Source organism: Medicago sativa, chromosome 3 (assembly GCF_051527215.1).
Source record: "Medicago sativa cultivar Bolivia chromosome 3, Bolivia_mono, whole genome shotgun sequence".
Taxonomy (NCBI): Eukaryota; Viridiplantae; Streptophyta; class Magnoliopsida; order Fabales; family Fabaceae; genus Medicago; species Medicago sativa.
Window position 1 is genome coordinate 69,827,151 of NC_140751.1, and position 24,691 is coordinate 69,851,841.

The 24,691-nt window shown below is 32.6% G+C and overlaps 2 protein-coding genes and 2 pseudogenes across 2 annotated transcripts; 2 read left to right on the forward strand and 2 right to left on the reverse strand.

Annotated features, from left to right (window-relative positions):
• Positions 1-357: 357 nt before the first annotated feature.
• On the reverse strand, positions 358-996 carry LOC146939661 (albumin-1 pseudogene; annotated as a pseudogene).
• Positions 997-1,802: 806 nt separating this feature from the next.
• LOC146939662 (uncharacterized) lies at positions 1,803-3,127 on the forward strand. The gene is made up of 2 exons (XM_085749803.1): positions 1,803-1,854; positions 2,778-3,127. The coding sequence occupies exons 1-2, from the start codon at positions 1,803-1,805 to the stop codon at positions 3,125-3,127; spliced, it is 402 nt and encodes a 133-aa protein (XP_085605929.1).
• Positions 3,128-4,159: 1,032 nt separating this feature from the next.
• Positions 4,160-9,233, forward strand: LOC146939663 (protein FAR1-RELATED SEQUENCE 5-like; annotated as a pseudogene).
• Positions 9,234-16,690: 7,457 nt separating this feature from the next.
• On the reverse strand, positions 16,691-17,607 carry LOC146939664 (albumin-1-like). The gene is made up of 2 exons (XM_085753224.1): positions 17,481-17,607; positions 16,691-17,314 (listed from the first exon to the last, which is right to left on the reverse strand). The coding sequence occupies exons 1-2, from the start codon at positions 17,530-17,532 to the stop codon at positions 16,944-16,946; spliced, it is 423 nt and encodes a 140-aa protein (XP_085609350.1). The 5' UTR covers positions 17,533-17,607; the 3' UTR covers positions 16,691-16,943.
• Positions 17,608-24,691: the final 7,084 nt, after the last annotated feature.

Sequence of the window (24,691 nt, forward strand, 5' to 3'; positions counted from 1 at the left end):
ACATGTGATTCTCACTTCTCATGTCCATTTTGATCGTTATACTCTAACCGAGTCTTTGTGACTCACCTCTTTCCTTCTATTTGTTTTTCTTCTTTCTTTTAGTTTACAGGTTGTAAAAATAAGTGTTGTAAAAAAAAAAAAAAAGTTGTAAAAATAGACGAGAAACAACCAAATTTGGTAGCTCTGTATTTTAGAAAACGAGTAAATGACATGCATTACTTACAGAAAACACACACCATATAATATTAAATAGCCACAACAACCATGCACATACATCATTATTGAAATTTGGATGGATATTAACAAAACCCAATTATTTAGTCGGAAACAAAGACTACTTATATAGATGCATAGTATCTAGCATGGTAGGGTTTTTTTTGACATATCGGATATTAAGCTATAGGCCATCTTTAATGCATATTCCGCTTCAGAGTTAGAGGCAAAACACCAGCCATGTTTGATATCAGAATTCGGAAGACGAGCACAAAAATTCCCATTACCCATTTTTGTGCATTCAGCATGAGACCAACATAATTTATGATTTTCCTGAAGCTTCTTCATATGATCTACAGAAGAACGACTAGGCTCACAAGCACCAGTATAAGAGCCAGGGGGAATGATGCAGAAACAACTGCCACAGTCATATCCAACAAACAGGCCGCAAATACCTCCACAAGGAATTGTTGCATCTACTTTCTTCATTGGGAATATCGCTGTAAAATGACAAAACTAATTAATGTTTGAACAACATACATTACACATTCCATTATTATAAGAATAAAATTATTGACCACCAATTTTAGATAGAAAAACAACTGAAATTTATTACTTCTGTCGCTAAATTTAGTGGAAAATGATTCTGATTAATTTCTCATGATTTCTAAAGCATAAATAGAAATGCATGAGTGGTATATATTGGTGAGAAAGATGATTGAAATACATACAGAGTGCAGCAAGCAAGAGGACAGCAAAAGCAGCAAGCTTAACATAAGCCATTGATTGATCAAAAGAAAGAATACTATTGTTTGTTAATTATGAGCTCAAGTTTGTATTGCATTTCTTCAGTTCTTGCATGCAGCGCAATTTATAGACAAAATAAATGCTACTGTGATCCCACGGTTAATAATGTTTCCCTTATTAAATTCAGAAACAGGGAACACGGGGTTAATTAATTTAAGGGAAATGTTAACTTATGCCCTTAAGGAATAAGATAAGGAACCCAACATAGTAACTTTTTGTTGGAATGTGTGTATTCAATTTAACTTTTGAATTTATCATAAATAAAATGCACAAAATTTGAGGGAATATTTATACTTTTGAATTCCTTAACTTGTGCCCTAAGGGCACAAGTTAACATGACCCTTAATTTAATTAATAATCTCTATATTATTAAATTCAGAAAATTGTACAATACATGAGCTGGGAATGGAGACATACAAGATGCTTATACATGTAGGCAAGGCTATCAAAATCAGGACTTTACTTCAAGTCGAAAGGGAGTACCAAAATTGGGACTCGTAAAATCGCAATCAAAATCGAAGGATTTTACTCCAGGTCTTTTGTAGAATCGATTTAGGATAGCAAAGTCGCGACTCGTAAAATCGCAATCAAAATCGAGGATTCTACCAAAACAAAAAATAATGCTAAATATATGTTATAAATTGCACATCGTCATAAATGACTAAAGTTCAAAGTCCACAAAATACATATACATAAATGACTCAAAGCCTAGATGCAAATATTCTTTAGTAGTCATAATAATGCTAAATAACCTAGACAAAATACTTAAAGGCAAATACTAAATGTCTAACAATGATGGGTTGAAGCAAAAGGATGATGGATTGAAGGAAGGAGGCAATCTAGTTAGGTTTAGTTCTTTTTGAACTAGATGAAAAATGAACAATCCTATGTAACTATTGAGGAAGTGTGGGGGAAGTGAAAGAATGGAAAATTTTGGCCTTTTGGGTATTTGTAGAACCGGGTCATGGATTCAAATCGGGTCAATTTACGAACCGGATCAAAAATTGACCCTTATAAAAAAAATCCTGCAATTTTGAACGGGTTTCACGATTTTGTGCGATTTTGATAGGATTCTGCATGTTTTTAGGACTTTGCTATGGATTTGAGTCGTTGAGGCTACACAAATTCGCAAAAACCAGGATTTAGGGACTTAAGTCGCGTTTTTGAGAACAATGCATGTAGGAGCTTCCGTCCAAACTTTTGCAAAAGAATAAAATAAAAACCCAAATGTGCCTTTCATGATTTGAATGGTTCTTTTCCTCGGACACCGCAACACTCCAAAACCTACAAAATAAAGAGCAAGAATCGCTCCCCAAATAAAGAGCAAAAATATATCCACAAGATCATAATTCAACTGGTAAAGACATTGAATTATACATATAGAGGTCAGAGTTTGAACGTTGGGTTTCCGATTTATTCACCTTAAACAAGAATATTTAGTCACTAAGCTAATTGACAAAAAAAAGCAAAAATCTTAAGGAGAATTATACATATAGAGGTCAGAGTTTGAACGTTGGGTTTGCCATTTATTCACCTTAAACAAGAATATTTAGTCACTAAGCTAATTGACAAAAAAAAAAATGCAAAAATCTTAAGGAGTAAATGATGTTTGAATTGTGTTGAATATAATTATTGTTTAACAATTTTGTCGTTTCCTAAAAAAAAAGCTGATTTTGTTGCTCTTTACACAATTTTTAATTTTTTTTTTGGTATAATCTCCTTACACAATTTATATCTCCATATTTCTCACTATGAAGTTGGAGGTGTTGCGTTATTAGCTGAGTTACGTACTATCCAGATAGGTCTTGATTTTTGTAGTAAAAAAGGTTATGTCAGCATTATCTGTGAGAGTGATTGTTTGAAAGCAGTTGACCTGATTATTGATGGTCACGATCATACCTTGCACACTTATGCTACTGACATCCTTCATATTAGAGATGTTTTACATGCAAATGGAAATACAACATTGGGGCATGTTCTTAGGGAACAAAACATGTGTGCAGATTTTTTGGCTAAGGAAGGATTACATGGAAGGTGCTCTGCTCACTGGAACTGCCCTCCGCCTGGCATGAAATCTCTCATCCTGAGAGATAAGCTTGGAACTTAATTTCTTCTCTTTTTTTTTTCTTTTTTCTTTTTTCCTCGTTACACTGTAACACTACCAAAAAAAAATATCTCCATATTTCTTCAAAAAAAATTTATATCACCATATTTATTTTATTTCGAAAAATTGAATATTATTTGTTTATTGGGCATAAACAAACAATATGGTAAAAATTAAAAAATTTAGAATTTCGTCTTTAATAATTTTGAAAATTGATTTGACCTGAAACACGATTAAGGATGACGTGGTTGCGGTGTGGTTGCGGTGAACTGATATGGTGGAAGAGGAACTCTGGTGCGGTTGAAGCTTTCTCTTCGGCGAAGGATGGCATACTTACAAAACGTGTGCTGGGATAATTGGTTACAACTACTATACGTTGGAAACATCGATTTGGATCCTCAGCTGCAGCATCGTCTACTGCAATGTCTGCTGCTAAATCTGAGCCATTGGACTAAATAATTAATTAATTAAAATAGATAATAATAAAAATATGAAAACTGCCCAATTACTGCATGTAGTGCGCGCGTTATTTTGTTTCTACCAGGGAAGTTATTCATTGATGCTGCAAAAACTAACTAGCTTGTGCCAAGATACAAAGAACGCTAATATTCTTTGTCCTTATTTACTTTTTCGATTGTCTCAAATCTCAGGTATGTTTGTTGTTTTTTCTCCAATGGTCATTACTAATTTCATATGCTGATCCATTTCTTTTACTTGTAATATTTTTCATATGTTTGTCCTTATTACTTATATAAGAAACAAATTATTTCACATGTTTTTTTTTTGACGTTAAATTATTTCACATGTTTGTCCTCATTCACGATTACAAAAAATTAACCAAGAGAGTTGAGAATTGATTTTAAAATGTGATACATTAAATATTATATATATGTTTCTTTTGTGAGTTATATATACTCTTTTACGATAATTTAGACTGTTTATACTCATGTATAATTAAATAAGGTATACATTTGGCTACCGCAAATACGATATACATTTATTTTTTTTAGGAATTTTTAAGACTTTTGATACAAGATGAATGAAGATTGGAAGCCAAAAGTAGATATGGTTTTCGGTAGCTTTGAAGATGCTTGGGAGTTCTGGAAAACTTACGGTGGTAAGGTTGGATTTGGGGTGAGGAAAGATTATACACACAGAAAAAAGGATGGTTCAGTTTCTTCTTGTAGGTTTGTTTGCTGCAAAGAAGGCATACGAAAGCCAGACAAGCGAGATCATAAAACAAAGAATCCAAGACTAGTGACCAGAACAAATTGTGAAGCAAGGTTAGGACTTAAGAATGTGGATGGAAAATTGATGGTGCATGATTTTGTGGAGGACCACAACCACGAGTTACATTTGCCAGAAACAACTCATATGTTGTCTTCTCAACGAAAGGTTTCTGAAATTCAATGTCAACAAATTGAACTAGCTGATAGTGCCGGTGTACAACAAAGGAAATCGTTTGATTTACTGAGTAAAGAAGCAGGAGGCAGAACTAACTTGGGTTTTATTCGTCTTGATCAAAAGAATTATCTTCGAAAAAAAAGAGAAAGAAGTTTGGTACAAGGGGAGGCTGGCTATTTACTGCAATACTTTCAAAGAAAGTCAGTAGAAAATCCAACTTTCTACCATGCTTATCAGCTAGATATTGAAGATCAGATCACCAATGTGTTTTGGGCAGATGCTAGGATGTTGATTGATTACAGTTATTTTGGTGATGTTGTTTCTCTTGATTCAACATATTGCACAAATAGTTCACACAGACCACTAGCAATCATCTCGGGATTTAACCACCATCGAGGAGCTGTAATTTTTGGAACTGCATTATTATATGATGAAACTGCTGAGTCATACGAGTGGCTCTTTGAGACATTTCTAGAAGTACATAAGCAGAAAATGCCTCAAACAGTTTTTACTGATCAAGACAAATCAATGGCAAAAGCATTAGCCGAGGTTATGCCCGGAGCTTACCATGGTTTATGTACGTGGCACTTGATGCAAAATGGAATTAAACACTTAGGAAATTTAATGAAGGGGGAATCTTATTTTCTTACTGACTTTAAGAAATGCATGTATGGTTATGAAGATGAAGAACAATTTGAAGATGGTTGGACATCCCTCCTTATAAAGTATGGTGTTCAGAAAAATGATTGGTTGCAAAGAATGTACAGTATAAAGGAGAAATGGGCATCTTGTTACACGAAGAAGACTTTGACATTAGGGATGCGAAGCACTCAACTTAGTGAAAGCGTGAATGCAGATATTAAAAATTTTATGAGTAAGGACTTGGATTTAATTAAATTTTTTGAGCGTTTTGAAGATGTTGTAGAAGAAAAGCGGTATAAAGAATTGAAGTGTGAATTTGAAGCACGCCAAAAAATTCCAAGACTGAAGAACTCGTATTCTGATATTTTGCAACAAGTGTCCAAGCTTTATACTCCTACTATTTTTGACTTATTCCAACGTGAGTATGAGTTGTTTGAAGCATGCTTTGTGAAAAGCATGGACATACAAACATCATCATCTACTTATGTTATTGCCAAGAAAAGGAATATGGGAGAATGGCAAGTGACCTTCGATTTGGAAAAGAATACAATTTGTTGCTCTTGTCGTAAATTTGAGAGCTTTGGCATACTTTGTTGTCATTGCTTAAAAGTCTTCATTCATATGGACGTTACTTCAGTGCCAGAGCCTTATATTTTAAAGAGGTGGACAAAGATAGCAAGAAGTAGAGCTTCACAAACTATTGGTGTTAGTCATGTTGCAGAAGACTTGGATTTATCTCCAGCACAATGTTATAAGGAAATTTGTCCCCGCTTTATTAGGATCGTCACAGAAGGATGTAGAAGTCCAGAAGCTGTTGAGTTTCTTAAGGAAGTTGCTGATGAATTGGATGAGCAAATGTTGAAGTTTCAAAATATGCAAATTAAGTAGTGAACAAGTGAATGGAACCTCTAACAATATTAAAGAGATATCATGTACTAATGATGGTGCAACACAAGTAAAGGGGTTTAAGAACAAAGAAGGTCCAAAGGGTTCAAAACGTTGGAAAGGTTGGGTAGAAACAAAATTGGCCAAGAGAAAGAAACGCGCAAAGTCCACTGCTTCACAAATTCAAGAACCTATGGTATTATTATTATATTTAGTTTTATTTTTTGTTTTTGTTGACTACATAAGCTCACCTTTATATTCCTTTTTTTCATATAGAAGAACAAAGCTAAGCAGGTTTCCAAAAATGTAATGAGGCGGGATGAAGTGTCAAACACAAGTGCTTCACAAAGTCAAAATCAATATGTTGTGTCCAACATTAGTGATTTACAATGTCAACGGCCATATGCATCGCCAATTACAAGTGCACCTATATGGCTTAATAATGCATACAATCAACCATCTATGGTTAGCTAATAACAATTTGAATTTGTGAATGACCTTAACTATGTTTAGTGTTTAAATTATTTTGGTTTTTATGTAGGGAGACGATGGAACATCTAGTCAATTTGGCGTCACTAGTTTTACTAGCTTATTGATGGTAAATTTCAAATTATACGATTCACTTTCAAATATATATATATATATATAATATTAACTTGCATTTTTTAAATTATAGGAGCAACTTGATGATGGTACCAGAGACTTGAATGGAGGCCTGTAGTTGTGCTGAGATGTTGAAGAGCTTATGATACAAATTCAGTGTTGACATGAGTTTTTTTTATCAGCTGCTATTTTTGATTAGTTATTTAAGTGTTATCATGAATTTTTAATTAGGTATTGCTTTACATGAGCCCCTTTTACAATTATTGTACTATTTCTTTGCTGTTTGATTAGGTACTGTCAAATGTCAATGCAAGTAAAACATCCATTTGCTTTTCTTGTTTTAAATAATCAAATGATATATTGTTATGTGTTTAGCTTCTCTAAAATGAGTTTGTACCGTCATTAAAATAAGTTTTTTAATTTAAAATCCAAGCAACATGATATAATAGAGGAGTAAATTGTCCGTCGTTGTGTGTATTTTGTAACGACCGTCACGAGGACTGTTATCATCTGTTTTTCCACTGCTGTATAGCAGTTGGTATTTGGAGAAGTACAGGTTTATGACAAGTAATAGAACCACTTCTGCATAGATTTCATGATGCACCGGAAATTATTTTTTATCTGTTGGAACACGGTACAACGGTGCAATCCGAGCTACTTGTCAAAACTATGTGGAGCATTTGGAAGAGTAGGAATAATAAGTTATGGCAGCAAGTAACAGAGTCAAATGGAAGTATAATTGAGCGAGCCAAACATCTCCTTGAAGACTGGAGAAATGCAAACAAAAAGAAGGAAGTGCAGGCATCTCAGCAAGGAAATGCAGCTGCTGTCATGCTGCCAACTACACAGCAGGTCACGGCAGGAAGTAATGAGGGGAATAGGTGGAAAAAACCAATGTGTGGACAGCTGAAATGTAACGTGGACGCTTCGTTCTCATCTTCCACTAACAAAGTCGGTGTAGGTATGTGTATAAGGGACGAAGATGGATGTTTTGTTCGTGCAAAAACAATGTGGCACACACCGTTATGTTCAGTTGATATTGGAGAAGCATTGGGGCTGCATCACATCATTCGTTGGGTTCATGAACTACAACTCCAAAATGTTGATTTCGAGGTAGATTCAAAGCGTGTAGCAGACTACTTCAACCGAGGCAATGGTGATTTCACGGAATTTGGGGTCATTATGGATAGTAATAGGCACTATCGTTCTCTTTATTTACCAAACTCTCGTGTTGAGTTTTCTAAGAGGCAAGCGAATGGGGTTGCCTATGAATTAGCAAAGGCAGCCCTTTCCGAGTCTAGCTTCCGTATTTTTTATTATGTTTCAACATGTATTAACAATTTGATATCTAATGAAATGCTATAAACATATTTCCTTAAAAAAAATGATACCAAACCAGTACTTGTTCAAAAAAATAATAATTCCAAACCGGTAAATGAGTTTCTTGTTTGTACAATATCTTTTGCACTTTCAAATCTTACAAACTAGTATACACTAACCAAACCAAACTCCACCAAGCCACAAGGCATTTATAAGTTCACACAACTTGCTCCATCACCCAATGACCATATCTCTATTTAAGGAGAACTAAACTTTGATAAAAAAAAAAAAACCCTGCTAAATGCCATACAAAATCCAGTACAGCCAATAAATCTAATTGCAATCCAACAACTCATATGGCAAAATACTAACATAATCCTATGACAAGAGCATGGCTTGAGATGTGGATGTGCAGCTCGAACTCAATGAAAACCGTGATCATCCTCCAAAAACAATTCTAATAATTGTCTGAATTTGAGACTGAGACAATTGTAATGTTAAGCCACCAATACCAGAAAATTGCAGAAGAAATATTAGTTAAAATCACTTGTGACTCCGCAGTAAAATTAATCACCAATTCACCATCCACCTCAAAGCACATACCAAAACACAGAGAGCCACACTCAATAACTTATCCATTTTATAAGAAGCACTAAGCAGTGATTTCATTTTTTACTGATACAAGCAGTGATTTCTAACAAAATTTCTTTTAGTTTTATCAATGTTAAAACCTGAAAAACTTATCTCCCTGATTAACCCAATTCACAGAACCAGAATAACATGTATATGCCAGATTTTGAACTGCAAGAAAGATGAGAAGTGAGATGATGAGAATTGAATAGAGGACCACTGATCACTGAACGATGACAATTTTGATCCATTGTTCTTCAAATCACGTTTCATCTCCGCACCGACCGCACCCAAAAGAAATTTAGGGGTTCCAATAGGTGAGTGATTGTTGAAAGAGACGGTAGTTCTGAAGATTTCAACGGTTGTTCCGATAGGTGATTGTTGAAAGAGACTGTGTATCTGAAGATTTTGTCATTCACACTCACTGAGTCGTGTGTTCTTGTTTGCCATTCGAAAACAAAATAACGCGTGCAGAACACGCCGTAATTGGGCAGTTTTCATATTTTTATTATTATCTATTTTAATTAATTAATTAATTATTTAATCCAATGGCTCAGATTTAGCAACATACATTGCAGTAGACGATGCTGCAGCTGAGGATCCAAATCGAATGCTTATACTATAATTGAATTGAAGGTAAACAAACACCAACTCTTTTCAAGGATCGACAGCTACTATAACTGGAGATTTAATTTTATATAAAACTAGCTGAAAAATATAAATATTATGCATCTATATCTATACTATATATAAAAGGGAAAATTACACTCACCTCCCCTGAGGTTTATTAAAATAACAATAACACCCCCTCTAGTTTTAAAACTTACACTAACCTCCCTTAAATTTTCTTTTAATAGACAAACACCTCCCTTACTATTAACACCGTTAGTTTTTTCCGTTAACTTTTTTGTTTAGAATTTTCAATTAACCGTTAATGGGGACAAACCTCTTCTTGAATCCATTCAAGAAACTATAATATATTGATCAAACTCCAACACAAGCAGTACCAAAAGGTAGAAAAGGATTACAAAGCAAGAATTTGAAAGGCTGGGAAAAAAACCCAAACAGCTAGCGTGACAATATCCAAAGAGCACAACAAGCCAACACCGAAACCTAAAAAAACTATGAAAATCACCTCTCCTAAACATAACAGCAGCCACCACAGCCCAGTAGAAATATGTGTATTGGATCAAAGGTATTCCAGACATTAAAGAAACTATAGGGTTCTCCTTCTTAATTTCACATGGATTCACACATTGTTAATTTTCCACTCTTATCCTTATATATGTTGCACTGTGATTATTGACTATGATTCTGCTGGAACTCATCTAATTATCAATTTCATCTATCACTCATCCTTTATTTAAACTGCTAATTCCATTTTTTTATGCTAATTGAAATTATCTTTCATTAGGTTAATCAAATCAAAAGTCCACTGTATTCGAAATCAATTTAGCAGCATAATGGTAAAAGCCTACAAACAAGAAGTGTATAAACATCCATCAACAAAATATAAAAATAACGGAAAACATAACAGAGTTAGTAGCACGGGAGGTGATTGTATATTTGTGGAAAACTTAAGGGAGGTTAGTGTAAGTTTTAAAACTAGAGGGGGTGTTAGTGTTATTTTCATAAACCTCAGGGGAGGTGGATGCAATTTTCCCTATATAAAAAGAAAACAACTCCTTTCAGCTTTTGTCTTCTCTGGATCCTCAAATTGTCATATTAAATTTAGAAGCGAGGGACACGTGGTTAATTTAATAACCATTCCCACTAAAATACACAAGCTGAGGTAATTGTTAACGATTTCTATATGCTTATCTATAACTCGTGATTTAACTTCATAAAAAATAAGCTGAAAAATAAATAAATAAATAAATAAATAAACAAACATTATCGACATATAAAGATTGGCGACTTGGCATCAATATCTTAATATGTAATGCAATAGTCGTATGCAAGTTATTTTCAAAGAAATTAGGAAACTCTACAAAGTTTGAAGTAAGATAATGATGGTTTCTGTTACTATTCTATAACCATATAAGAAATGTTATATAAAAAAAAAAAAAAAATCCATGGAAGCTGAACTGCGAGCTATTCTTTTAGACGTATATTTCGCCCAAAAAAATTTGTTTAGAAAATCGATCATTGAACTTGTTTGCCAATAAATTTTTAGGTTAATATTATTTATGGATTTTGATAATTATTACATTAATTAGAAATACACTACATATGTTTAACCGAGCAAATTAGTTTTGCAGCTACGATTTCTAGTGATTACAACAATTTCCATAGTGGATTAACTTTACAAAAAATAAATAAATTAGGGTTTATCGATTGAAGCTATAATTTTTAAAATAGTCAGTTTCTAGGAATAATAAATAAATTAGGGTTTATCGATTGAAGCTATAATTTTTAAAATAGTCAGTTTCTAGGGAATTTTTGAAGTTTTTTCTCCAAAATATCATTGAAAAATCTTAAATTTACATAGAAGAAAATTTGAAGTTGAATGGAACTTTTTTTTATCTGGATTAAGTCTACATACCTCTCTTGTCAACCAAACTAGAAAATTGATCTTTTTTTTTTTTTGGTGGTGCCTTTAGTTTTTTTGGTGATGAGAAAATTGATCTTCTTATCCATAGGCACGGGAGAATAAACTATAGCCAACAGTTAAAACTTCCGAGTAGACAGAAGATAAAAAGGTTGTCAAATGGAGCCTCTGTGTTATCTATCATGTGTTCTTTTATGTCTAATGCACCATTTTTATAACACAATTTTGGTAAATGAAATTAGATAGGTTTTTTTGTCCTATATATTCTTTTGTAGTAGGCTAGCCCATATTTTAGTTATAAAGGCCAACTTATATCACATTTGATTTTGGATTTAAGATCTTTCATTTCAAATCGTGAGCAAACATGTTTAGAGAGATTATTTTAGAAAAATAAAATCGTGTGTTAATATCACCCATTTTTTTTCGGTGTTAACTCTCCGGTTCCTAAGAAAAAAGGGATTTTTGTTATCCGAAGTTTGACCGTAAACTAAGTATAGATTGGTCAAAGATTATTTCACCCAGGAATCGAACTTCATTTCTCCCTAACAATTTGTCCTTTGGAAAAGCTCATTCAACCAGTTGAGGTCAATCATTTATTAATAACACTAGAGATTTTATATTACACGCAAATATAAAAAAAATAGTTTTGGCAAATTAGATAAAAAAATATTAATAAAATAATTGAAAAAATATTATTAAAATGATAAACTAATTTAGATTAAGGGTAACAATGGAATAAAAAACCTCCTGAAAAATACACATTCCCTTCATATATAAGGTATAAATGTATTTTTACTTTTTTTAATTAATAATTTTGTAACAAGTTTTACCAACAAAATTTAAAGTATATACAAAAATTTAGTAAAACTTTTTTTGCAGCACGGGTCTCAACTAGTATTCTCCATATCCCTCTCCCAACAATGCAATATTAAGTATGTACACCATCCAGTCCCTATTTTAAGAAAAAATCAACATTTTAGATTCATTCATTAAATGATGTATGTGATCAATAATAAAGACTACATATATCATTAATTGAACGAATGTATTCATTAAATGATGTATGTGATCAATAATAAAGACTACATATATCATTAATTGAACGAATGTAAAATGTAAATTTTTACTTATAATAGCGACGGAGGGTGTACTACGTAGGTGACATTTGTTTAGATCTTACTTAAATTATTCGTGAATATGACCAACGGACGGCGAATGAAGGTTTTACGCAAGTATTGTCCAAGAAGCAGCAGCAGGCAGTGAAAAAGCAAGTGTTAAGAAACGCTTCATATAACACCCGTGCAAAGGGTACAAAGCCTCCTTCACAATGAATCTACTCTATTGGAATGTCCGAGGTATTGGCAATTTTGATACTAAAATTGCTTTAAATTTTTTTTGTTCTGTCACATAAGCTTTTAATTTGAAATGAGCATTTTTCACACTTTTAAGGATTTGACTGCACAAGTTTTAAACTAATGCCTGAAAAGTACTGTGGGTGCCATATGTTTAGATCTTGATTACTCCCTCCGTTTTAATAATAGTGTTGATTTTAATAGCAAAGTGTTATGGTTTACTAAAACATCCTTATTAATTATAGTTCCTAGAATAGTTATAGATGATTGAAATACAATAAATAAGGGTATGCTAGTGGAAAAAAAAGTAATAAATGTTGTATTGATATTGTTAAAAGGACAAATAATACGAGACAAAAATTTTTAGGAAAGAGGAAACCCATTATAAGACGGAAGGATTAAATTATTTTCAAAGTGATCTCATCAGACACGTCGATTTGTATTTAATTATGCATTCAATAATTTCCATAATAAAATTAAACACGATTCATAAAATAACTAAATAAAATGACTTAAATTAAATAGATCCAACAATTGAAATAGAAGTTCATCTTAGAACCTTATCCAATAGGGTTTAGTTACTCATGGTAATTAACTAAAGACAAAATCCAAAAGAAATAAAACCAACTCTAGAAACATAGAGCGAGGAGAGATAACCCTTAAAGCTATTGCTTGTTTTCCTCTTGATCCGCTTCGTTCTGAATGAGAGGAGTTGTATTTATAGGTTACGTTGTCACCAGGGTTTGGGTCTTAAAACTGTTTTTTTACCAAAAAATAGTAAAAAGCAGTTATTTCCCAAAATACAACACTCTGGGGCGCGCGGACCACGCTCGGGGGGCGCACAAGTGTATTAGTTCCTTTTTTCACTCGTAATCGCCTGTTTCTTCGTCCTTTGAGTGTTTTCTTTTATATAACTTGTCTTGGGTCAATGCCACATAGTTTTTTTTAAAGGACATAGTATTTCTTTTTATTAGATATTAAATTAATAAATATTCTACATATCCCTCTCCTAACCATGCAATATTATATACGTACTAGGTAGGTGTCATATGTTTAGATCTTAATTAAATTATTTTTAAAGTTATCTCATCGGACACGTTGATTTGTGTTTAATTATGCATTCAATAATTATTTTATATTACTAGTAATCGCAATAATGAAGAGAGTAATCATAAATTGAGATTGAGACATGCCATTATTTAACTCTTAATCACATGGTAGGATGTATCTTGTCTTGTTTGTATGATTCGCTGCCGGCGCAAACAAAGTGATAGAAACCTCTGGCCTAGCAAAGGAATCTTTATCAGCACTGAGGTTGTTTTAAATTATTCTTGTGGAGTTGTATTCGAACGAGGAAGAAATGGAATGACAAAGAGAAGATTTAAAAAAATTAAACACTTATTTGGAACGATTAAAATTAGATTTATTATATTAATTATAAACATATGATTTTTTACGCAATTATATTTAGAGAAGGATACAAGAGCTGGTTTTACAAAAACTATATTGTTTCTAGAATATATGTAATTGTTTACTGGAATATTTGGTAAACAAGATGACTAGTTTTTATATGTTACTTGCAGGATCAAACTAGAAATTCTAGGACATGTTGTGCAAATTTTTTCCAGAAAATATACGAATGTTCATCATATTCATGAGTTTGTTTATGAACAAGATGAATAAAACTGTTTGGATATGAAAAAAACTGTCTTTGGACAGAGATCATCAGTTTGTTAAAGGATTAAACACTAAAAAAAACTTAGAAATTGAAAAGGCAAATAAAGTTAAAAGAAAGTAATTGAATTGCATTTAAGTTGTTCATCAAATCATGTGCATAGATTAAGTTACTCTATTCTCTCTATGCCTGGATAATGAGTTTGAAGAACTGTTGGTCAGTGGTGGAGCTAGAAAAAAATTTCGGGGTGGGCCAATTTTTGTAATGTGTGTAGATTTATATTTTTTATTAGTTATTTTAGTGGCTATTAAATTTTTTTTAGAACAAATTATGCTTTGTTAATATATATTATTAAAAGCAAGATCAAGATATGAAAAGTTGTTACCTTTTTGGTGGAAAAGAATTTTAAAAGTTAAGCAATATGCACCGATTTGAATCTTGATGGCCTTTTTAATTTATTTATTTTATAAAAAAATCGTAAGAAATTAAAAAAGTGGCACAGCATGAATCGAAAAATCGTAAGAAATTAAAAAAGTGGCACAGCATGAATCGATCATGATCATGAGATATGAAGCAGCAAAGACCATCGACTAACCGCTGGAACACGCGGAAGGATTGTAAATTCTAGCGCAACATAAAATATATAATATAACATCATACTATAATTTTTATATATATACCTATTAAAAATTATTTTTTAAGGGTTTGGGGTGGGCCGTGGCCCACCCTGGGCCATGAGTTGCTCCGCCACTGCTGTTGGTAATGATGGATACTTTGAGTTTGAAGAACTGTTGGCAATGATTTCTGACCCCTTCTTTTCTATGTAAAACTTTTATATATATATATATATATATATATAGACACACACACACACACACAAGAAAAATAGCTAATATACCAACGGTCCTAAACTGCATCTCTTCGACAGCTTTTCCGCGTGTCTGGACATTTGATATTGCCTCTTCAGTGAGGATTTGAATTTCTCTCTATCGAATCTTAGAGTCCATCGAACCTTTCCTGTCGAAAGATTTACGCCTCATTTTGTACTTAGAGAATTTTATGGTCTTGATAACCAATTTGTATGTCGAAATGCATACTTAAAAATACAGGCTAACATTAGTTTACCCTAGATTTAATGTATATAGAATTTTTTCTCAGTTATTTTTAGAGAAGAATACAAGAGCTCTGGTTTTACAACTTCTATATTGTATTTTCCACCCAATCTACATCTCTTTTATTTTTTTATATCTCCTCTCTCTCCTTATTCAATCTCTTAGAGAGTGTGAGTGCAGGACTCACCCGGGGTATAAATAAGATGGATAGGGTGTACAAATATCACAGTCCAAGACATAAAAGGTGTTTATGCTATAACTGAAGGTAAACAAACAAACTCTGTTTTGTTGACAAGAAAAAAAAAAAAGCTTTGCACATTAAATATTCTTATACATAAGGGAAATGCAACCAAATTTTATCTTAGGATACATTAAAATGTAACTTTTTCAACATAAAATTTATCAATTGTTTCCTATTTTTAATCCTTAACAAAGTGTTCTGAGAACACTTGTTAGCAAGACCCTACGATGACTTATACCGCAGTGGCATCAGTTCGGTTTACAATGATTCTCCTTGGTAGTCTGCTACAATTAAGACAATGATAGGATAGTGCAATAAGGGACCATTGCAATCTTGGATATGGCCACCACAAGTTGTACTTCTCGAGTTGGAGAAGAAAGTATCATGTTCATTTACTTAGAAACATTCAATAGGAAGTGAACTCCATGCTACATAAATAAAGGTAGTATGAATTTGAACCTTATTTTATAAAATCATGGTATTCTTCTGAAAAATGGGTGATTTTGGAAAGTATCTTTCCAAATTTGATAGAAGTTCCTTACCACTAAGACCAATCTATCGTACACGCAGCACAAATGCATGCAGGCATTTCTTTCCTTCTTCTCCTTCTTCCCTATCATTCCATCACCGCCACCGCCCCCTCTCCATGGTCCGTGTTTTCTCACTCACGTCCCCTTACAAATTGATTTCAATAATTTCAATTCATTTCAACAATGCAGGGACTGGATTGAATATTGTTTTATTGACTCTCTAAAAAACTTGAAATTGATTTCAATTTCTACTTTAAAACTCATAAAAAGAACAAATCATAGTTTGTAATTTTCGATGCGAAGGTCTAGATCTAAGAGATATGACCACTATAACCAGGGTTATGCTCCTGGAAGCTTAGCGAGAACAAGGATACTTATAACCATGCCACTACCAAAGCAACTCCAACTGTCAACACAATGTAACAGGTGGCGGTGGCGAGAGGAAGAGGGACATACTCGATGGATATGATGAGATGAAGAAGATGAAATTGGGGAATTGAGAGGAGTTGGAGGAAAAGGGATCAAGTGTGTGATGGTTTAGTGTGAAAAACATATATTAATTAAACAGGCCTAACAAAAGCATAACACATGCTACGAAAGACAACCAAAAATACAAAGTCATGAAAGCACAAATAGAAATCTTCAACTGTATATTATATATATGAAAATTACAAACGAGTAATGGCATACATTACTTGCAAAATAAAATAACACCATATCTTACATGGACAAACCATGCACATACATCATTATTGAAATTTGGATGGATATTAAGATATCCAATTATTTAGTCGGAAACAAAGACTACTATTTAAAGTAGTACATAGATGCATGATATCTAGCATGGTAGGCTTTTTTTTCACATCGATCGATATTAAGCAGAAACAGACATCTTCAAGAAGTCTTTCTTGAACTTATAGGTAGAGGCCATCTTGAATGCGTCTTGTGCTTCAGAGACAGAGGCAAAACAAAAGCCATATTTGATATCAGAATTAGGAAAACGAGCACAATAATTCCCACTACCCTTTTTTGTGCATTCATCATGAGACCAACATAACTTAGGATGTTCCTCAACCTTCCTCTGAAAATTCCCACTTACCACATTGGGATTTTCGCAGGTACCATAACAAACAAAAGTCACACACTCAAAGAGTACGCATTCACAACCGCTATCACAGTCTTTCATAAAGGTACCGCAAAGACGTCCATCACAATTTGCTTCTACTTTCTTCATTGGTAATATTACTGTAATTGACAAAGCTAATTAAAGTTTGAACAACATACAAATACCATTAATATAATGATAAAATTAGTTGAGAGTGGATTCTGATTAATTTCTCATGATTTATTAAACATAAATAGAAATGCATGAATGGTATATATTGGTGAGAAAGATGATTGAAATATATACCGAATGCAGCAAGCAAGAAGACAGCAAAAGAAGCAAGCTTAACATAAGCCATTGATTGATTGATCAAAAGAAAGAACCAGCTACAATATACTATTGTTTGTTAATTATGAACTCAACTTTGTATTGCATTTCTTCATTTCTTGCATGCATCAATTTATAGACAAAATTAATGTTTTTGCCTTATCCATGGATCCTCAAATTGCCTTATTAAATTCAGAAGCAAGGGACACGAGGTTAATTTAATAACCATTCCCACTACATTACACAAGCTGAGGTAATTGTTAACGGCTTCTGTATGGTATCCCTCTTAAAAGAATAAACTTCTACATCAACATCTTAATATGTAATGCAATAGTCGGCAGACAAGTTATTTTCAAGGGAAATGACAACTCATATGTTATCCCCATTTTCCAAGTGATTTCCACAAGATTGATACTCCCTCAGTTTCAAAATACATGTTGCATTTTGACAATATGTATTATTCACATAACTTATACTTTGACCATATAAAAACAAATATTAACATAAAGGATGTTGTTCGATTTGTCTCGATCAATATTTTCATAGAAAAACACACTAATACTCCTTGCATCGTATTTTAATTGTCGGTTTTGAGTTGTGGACGTTATTAAACAAATGATTAATTATATTGATTTTGATGATAAAATTAGTATCCTTAACTAAAAAGTTTATTAAACATGCGGAATATTGCACATATTAAAACAACTAATGTAACAACTTTTTTAAAAAAACAACAATTATTTATTAAAAAACTATATATTTAATAAAAATGCACAAATTCCAATAAAAACTTACTATTTTAAACTTCTTATCATGTGTAAATTTGCACATGATAAAAAAAGTTTAACTAAAACACTATTATTAATTTTCGTTAATAGAGTATTATGTTAGATAAAATTCAATCAATAAATGTATAATAATAAGAGAAAAAATATTAAATTCATATTCTTAAATGTCAATTTTTTTAAAAATAAAAATAAAGGTTTTTTTAAGGAAAAAACAAAAAAATAATGTTAAAATGACCGTTAAAAAAACGGAGGAGATATTGCCTTATTAAATTCAGACGCGAGGTTAATTGAATAACTAGATCTGAATCGGAATACTCTTTGCTGTGAAAAGTTGATGAACCAGAGATTACGCTTGATTTTTTACTTCCTGAAAAATGTAGAATGTGTTTTCCGATAGCTTTGCAATTAGGAGAGGGTGAACGGAAACTTTTCGAAAAATTCAAGGAAAAAATTGGTGTTTTAACTTTATATTGAAGGGTAAAATAGACAATTCATATAAAATGTAGGGGTGAGAGTATAGATGCTGGGGTATAGGGTAAAACTTCCCCGGTACAATATACAAGCTGAGGTATCTATATGGACCGGACCCCTAAAAAAAATCTATATGTTGGGAAAGGAGACATAAAAGTTGAGGTAATTTTTTGTTTTTTTTTGTTTTTAATGAAAGATGAGTTAAAAGTTAACAACTTCTGTATAGTCCTCTCTCAAAACAAAAAATATATGGTCCCCTTCTCAAAAAATACTTCTATATGTGAAAGGAGATATAAAAGATGCTTATCTACAACTGAGGGTAAACAAACACAAATTAGGTACAATGTTCGAATACTACTATAATAACTTGTGATTTGTTTTCATAAAAATGGGATGAAGAATAAAAAAATATAGACATATAAAGATTGACGACATGGCGCAAGTGATTTTCAAGGACAATGGGAACTCATAAAAGCCTTTACCAAAGGAAATGAGTCCCCATTTTCCATGTGATTTCCACAATTACGGTTGATAGAGTTTGGCGTGGAAGGCATTTATCTTCAACGGCATTGGACAATTCGACCAAATGATCTGCCATGTAAATTGTGTTTGCATGTCTCCAGTGCAGTTAAATAATTTTCCTTACACATTACAAATGCGATTCTATCCTTTACACAAGGTTTAAGTAGTTTTTTTTTTCTTATTAGATCGTTTGGTCTCTTATTTAATTTCAAGTATTCATTTTGGTCCCATAATTAATAAAAATGGTGTTTTAGTCCCTTACATTTTTCTCCGTTTGCCAAATAAATCATTTCCATCAAATAAATCTCTTTTCTGTTAGTAGGCCACATGGCAATTATAAAAAAAGCATTTTTTTTAGAAACCCAGAATAGGGTTCCTCTTCCCCTATTCTTCATCTTCTTATAATAATCATGAACAACCTTCAACAATCCCAAAAAAATTACAGAAAAACCAAAAACATAAATTCAATATTAACCCTAATTAACTCAACATTAAATTCAACATTATCTCTTCATATCATCTTCGTCGATGGAGATTTTTTTTTTCAAAATGCAGAGAAGAGATATAAAGAGAGAATCATCGTGAGAGAGGGGGGTAGATCAGGGGCGTCAATGGAGTGATGAGGGCACGGTGGTTGTTGCTTCGACGGTGGTGGTGGCGATTGGTTTTGACAGAAGAGGGAGTTGTGTGCGGCGGCGCTTTGGTCGGAGATGGCCGTGACAGATCTGTGGTTGTAGAGGCGGCAGCGGTGCTGGATTTCCCCTTTCTTGCTTCTTTTTTATTTTCATTGCTTTCTTTCTTTCCCAGCCCCCTTCAAACACATTTTTTTATGTTTGTGTATTTTTTGTATAGAAAGCAGTAACAAACAAACTATAAAGTTTTGGAGTAGTGAAATGATTGATGGATATAAAATCACTAATTTGGTCCCTGAAGGCATTTAAACAGAATGAAATTGGTATTCAAAAAATGTATAATTTCGGTGATTCTGACATGAATTAAGGGAAAGCTTAATCACCTGATAATCCAAAGCGAAATGAAAGGAAGAATGAGCGGCGATATAGAAAGAAGGATTTGGTTCCTACTTCTGTCCATTGATGGAGTGGTCTTTTAAAAAAAAAATGGGTTTAAAGGTGTATGAAGATGAAGAAAAAATAGAAGAAAGAAGATGAAGAATAGAAAAGAAAAATCATGTGTTTGTAGTCTATTATAAGATTCAATGGTCTTGCATGATCCAAGGGCCTATTTTGTTTCAAAATGATCTAAAGGCTAAAGTTAAATAAATTAATAAGGTCTGTGGTGGACCATCTATAATGCTACCAAGTGTCCTTAGCATACTTTATAAGAAGTTTAAAGTGAAAATTTTATCTCGGGTTGTGTATTTAACACATTGAAACATTAAAAAGTATTTTTTTAACATAAAATTTATCAATTGTTTCCTTTTTTGAATCCTTAACAAAGTGCCCTAAGGATATTTCTTAGCAAGACCCTATGATGAATTATTCGGCAGTGGCAGCGGTTCAGTTTACAACGAATCTGCTTGAAGGTCTGCTTCGATTGATATAATGATAGGAGAGTGAAATAAGGGACCATTGCAATCTCGGATATGGCCACCACAGGTTGTACTTCTCGAGTTGGAGAAGAAAGAATCATATTCATTTACGTTGAAAGATTCTAAATAAATAAAGATAGTTTGGATTTGAACCTTATTTTATAAAATCATGGTGTTCTTCTGAAAAATGGGTGATTTTGGAAAGTATATTTCCAAATTTGATAGAAGTTCCTTACCACTAGGACTAACCCATCATACGCACAGCACACATGCATGTAGGCATTTCTCTCTCTCTTCTCTAACCCGCTTCTATCTCTTCCCTATCATTCCATCACCGCCACCGCCCCCCTATCCATATCCCCTTACAAATTGATTTCAATAATTTCATTTCATTTCAACAATGCAAGGATTGGATTGAATTTTTTTTATTTTAATGACACTTTAAAAAACTTGAAAAATGATTTCAATTTCTAGCAGAAAACATTGTAACGTATTTGTTCTTGTAATGAGTTGTTTTGTACTAAATTAAAATGCAAAGATATCTTGTACTCTTCTTTTGAATTATAATGGAATGGTAATGAGATTAATTGTTCAAATTTTGATTCATCAATTACCTCATTGTCTAATTGACTGTGCAATTTCCTTGATTACTAGAAAAAACATATATTAATTAAACAACATGCCTAACAAAAGCATAACACATGCTGATGAAAGGCAACCAAAAATACAAAGTCATGAAAGCAAAAAATACAAATCTCCAACTATATATTATACATGATAATTAGAAAACGAAAAAATGACATGCATTACTTGCAAAATAACACCATATCTTAAATGGCCACAACCATGCATATACATCATTATTGAAATTTTGATGGATATTAAGAAACCCATTATTTAGTCGGAAACAAAGACTACTATTTAAAGTAGTACATAGATGCATAACATATATCTAGCATGGTAGGCTTTTTTTGACATATCGATATTAAGTAGAAACATACATCTTCAAGAACTCTTTTTTGAATTTCGAGCTAGATGCCATCTTGAATGCGTCTTCTGCATTAGAGATAGAGGCAAAACAGAAACCATATTTGATATCAGAATTTGGAAGATGAGCACAATAATTCCCACTACCCTTTCTTATGCATTCAGCATGAGACCAACATAAGTTAGGTAGTTCCTCAACCTTCTTTTCAATAGAAATAAGTGTGGCGCAAAAGCCAGGAAGAGTCAAAGCATCCGTGACAAAGCAACGACAACCATCACCAGCGTCGCAAAAAATTGTGTGTCGCAAGCCTCCCCACACTTTGCTCCTTCTATTTTCTTCATCGAGAACATTACTGTAAATGACAAATCTAATTAAAGTTTGAACAACATATACATACCTTTATTATATTATAAGAATAAAATTAGTTACTAATTTTAGATAGAAAAAAAAAACTGAAATTTATTATTTTCGTTGCTAAATTTTGTGGGTAATTTAGTTATTTTTAAACATAAATAGAAATGCAAGAATGATATATATTGGTGAGAAAGATGATTGAAATATATACCGAATGCAGCAAGCAAGAAGACTGCAAAAGAAGCAAGCTTAACATAAGCCATTGATTGATTGATCAAAAGAAAGAACCAGCTACAATATGGAGTACTATTGTTTGTTAATTATGAGCTCAACTTTGTTTTGCATTTCTTCATTTATTGCATGCATCAATTTATAGACAAAATTAATGTTTTGACCTTATCCATGGATGCTCAAATTGTCTTATTAAATTCAAAAGCAAGGGACACGAGGTTAATTTAATAATTAACCATGGATCCGGATATTGCACGGTTAATTAGACATGTTTTTAATACTCCATTAGTAATTAATTATAGAGTGAAGATCCTCTCCATTTATGTTCCTCTCAATTTCTTCCATTCGTAAAGATAAAGACACACAAAAAAATTGAAAAAGTATAAAGTAATTAACGATGGTGGGATCCACTTAGTGGTAGGATCCACCATCTATTTTTTGTTTCTATCTCTCTCCAAATTGTATCTTCCATTTATTTTGTCAAATTGAGAGGATCTTAACCTCTAATTGTAAGCTCCCTTAGAAAAAAAATCTAGTTCCTAAATATAAGTCATTAAATACACCACTAATTAATACTGTTAATTTGCATTCGAATGTAAACAAATCAAATTAAATACACATATAAATAAAGGATGATTTAGTAAAATTCACACACAAACTAAACATATTAACTAGAGTATCAAATTTTCTTAATATGTTTGAAATTAGTCAAAGGGACTTATAATAAAGGATGGAGGGGGTAACTTTTTTCAATGGCAAGTGATTTATATAGAGGGACTGCTAACTTAACTCAACATAAAAACATTAGATATAAGTTAACAAGTGTGCATCTTGTTGTCGGATATATAATATTATTAGGGTTATACTAACTAGTGTCTCACAGACATTAGTCAACGGGAAAAAAATCAACTTTCACTTTGAAATGAGCATTTTTCACACTTTTAAGGATTTGACTGCACAAGTTTTAAACTAATGTCTGAGAAGCACCGTGGGTGCCATATATTTAGATCTTGATTACTCCCTCCGTCTTAATAATAGTGTTGATTTTAATAGCAAAGTGTTATGGTTTACTAAAACATCCTTATTAATTATAGTTCCTAAAATAGTTATAGATGATTGAAATACAATAAAGGCTTATTAGATCATTTGGTCCCCTAAACAATTTCATGTTTTCATTTTGGTCCCATAATTAATAAAACAGGCGTTTTAGTCCCTCATTTTTTGCTCCGTTTGCCAAATAAATCTCTTCTGTTAAATAATTAACACTTCCGTTAATAAAAGCTCACGTGTCAAAAAAACCCATAAATTTGGCTTCTTCCTTTGTTTTCTTCATCATCTTCCTTTGTGTTCTTCCTTTGTGAAGGAAAAAAAAAACATAAAAAAAATTCAGCAAACAAACAACTTCCCTACCCTTTCCAATTTCCCTTCTCTCTTTGTCGATCCCTTTCTTTTTCTCTTTCTCTTTCTCTTTCATAACCTTCAAAACATCTCATTCAACAAACAAAAATCCTTGATCCCACAAAAGAGGTGGGAAAAAATTGATGTGTTGGGCGTGTCTCTTCCTCCATCCATCATGCCATTATTATTCTCTACTGGTAATCAGTAACAATTAGAAGAAACATCAACAAAATCAACAATTAGAAGAACAACACCTCGTCGGAGATTTGGACGCGGCCACCGGAGGTTCTTGGCCTCGAACTCAGATCTGGCCGTGGCTGAGGTTTTTTGGCATGTGAATGGGTTTTTGAGTTGAAACTTGATCTTCCTTGCTCTTTTCTTCCCAAAAACGTGTTTTTTTTAAACAAACAAATCATTAGAAGAAATCAATCAGTATCACCAAACCAAAGAATCCTCCAAGAACCTAACCTCTAAAGATCTACTCTGATATTTTCTTTTTTCCTTCCTTATTCATTGCTATGGCTTGAATATTGATAGTTGCCATGTAGTTTGCATCATTGGATTGGATGATTCTTTGCTCTCTTCCTTGAATATTTATTGTTGCCCCTTACTGTTTTTTTTTCTTATGGGTTAGATTTGATGATTTATGAAGATGGTTTTACTCCTTTTTTATGTTTCTATTGTATTAATTTGTGCAGATTTGATGTTGTTGTTGTTGTGGTTTCATTGATTTGTTGATGTTGTTATTGTTTTAAGAATTGTTGATGTTGAACATTATATGAATTTTGGTGATTAGATTATGTGTTGTTGTTGTTTCTGAATTTTTTCTGGATTTTTCTCAATGTTGATGAATGTGAGTTGAAGATGATGAAGATTAGTAAGATAGAAG

What these genes read in the sequence shown, in the direction of transcription:
- LOC146939662 (XM_085749803.1), top strand. Translation starts at nt 1,803, where the DNA reads ATGTCTAACAATGATGGGTTGAAGCAAAAGGATGATGGATTGAAGGAA. An exon ending in TGATGGATTGAAGGAAGGAG is followed by an intron (nt 1,855 to 2,777) that starts GCAATCTAGTTA and finishes CTCACTATGAAG; the next exon opens with TTGGAGGTGTTGCGTTATTA.
- LOC146939664 (XM_085753224.1), bottom strand. Translation starts at nt 17,532, where the DNA reads ATGGCTTATGTTAAGCTTGCTTCTTTTGCTGTCTTCTTGCTTGCTGCA. An exon ending in CTTCTTGCTTGCTGCATTCG is followed by an intron (nt 17,315 to 17,480) that starts GTATATATTTCA and finishes TGTCAATTACAG; the next exon opens with TAATATTACCAATGAAGAAA.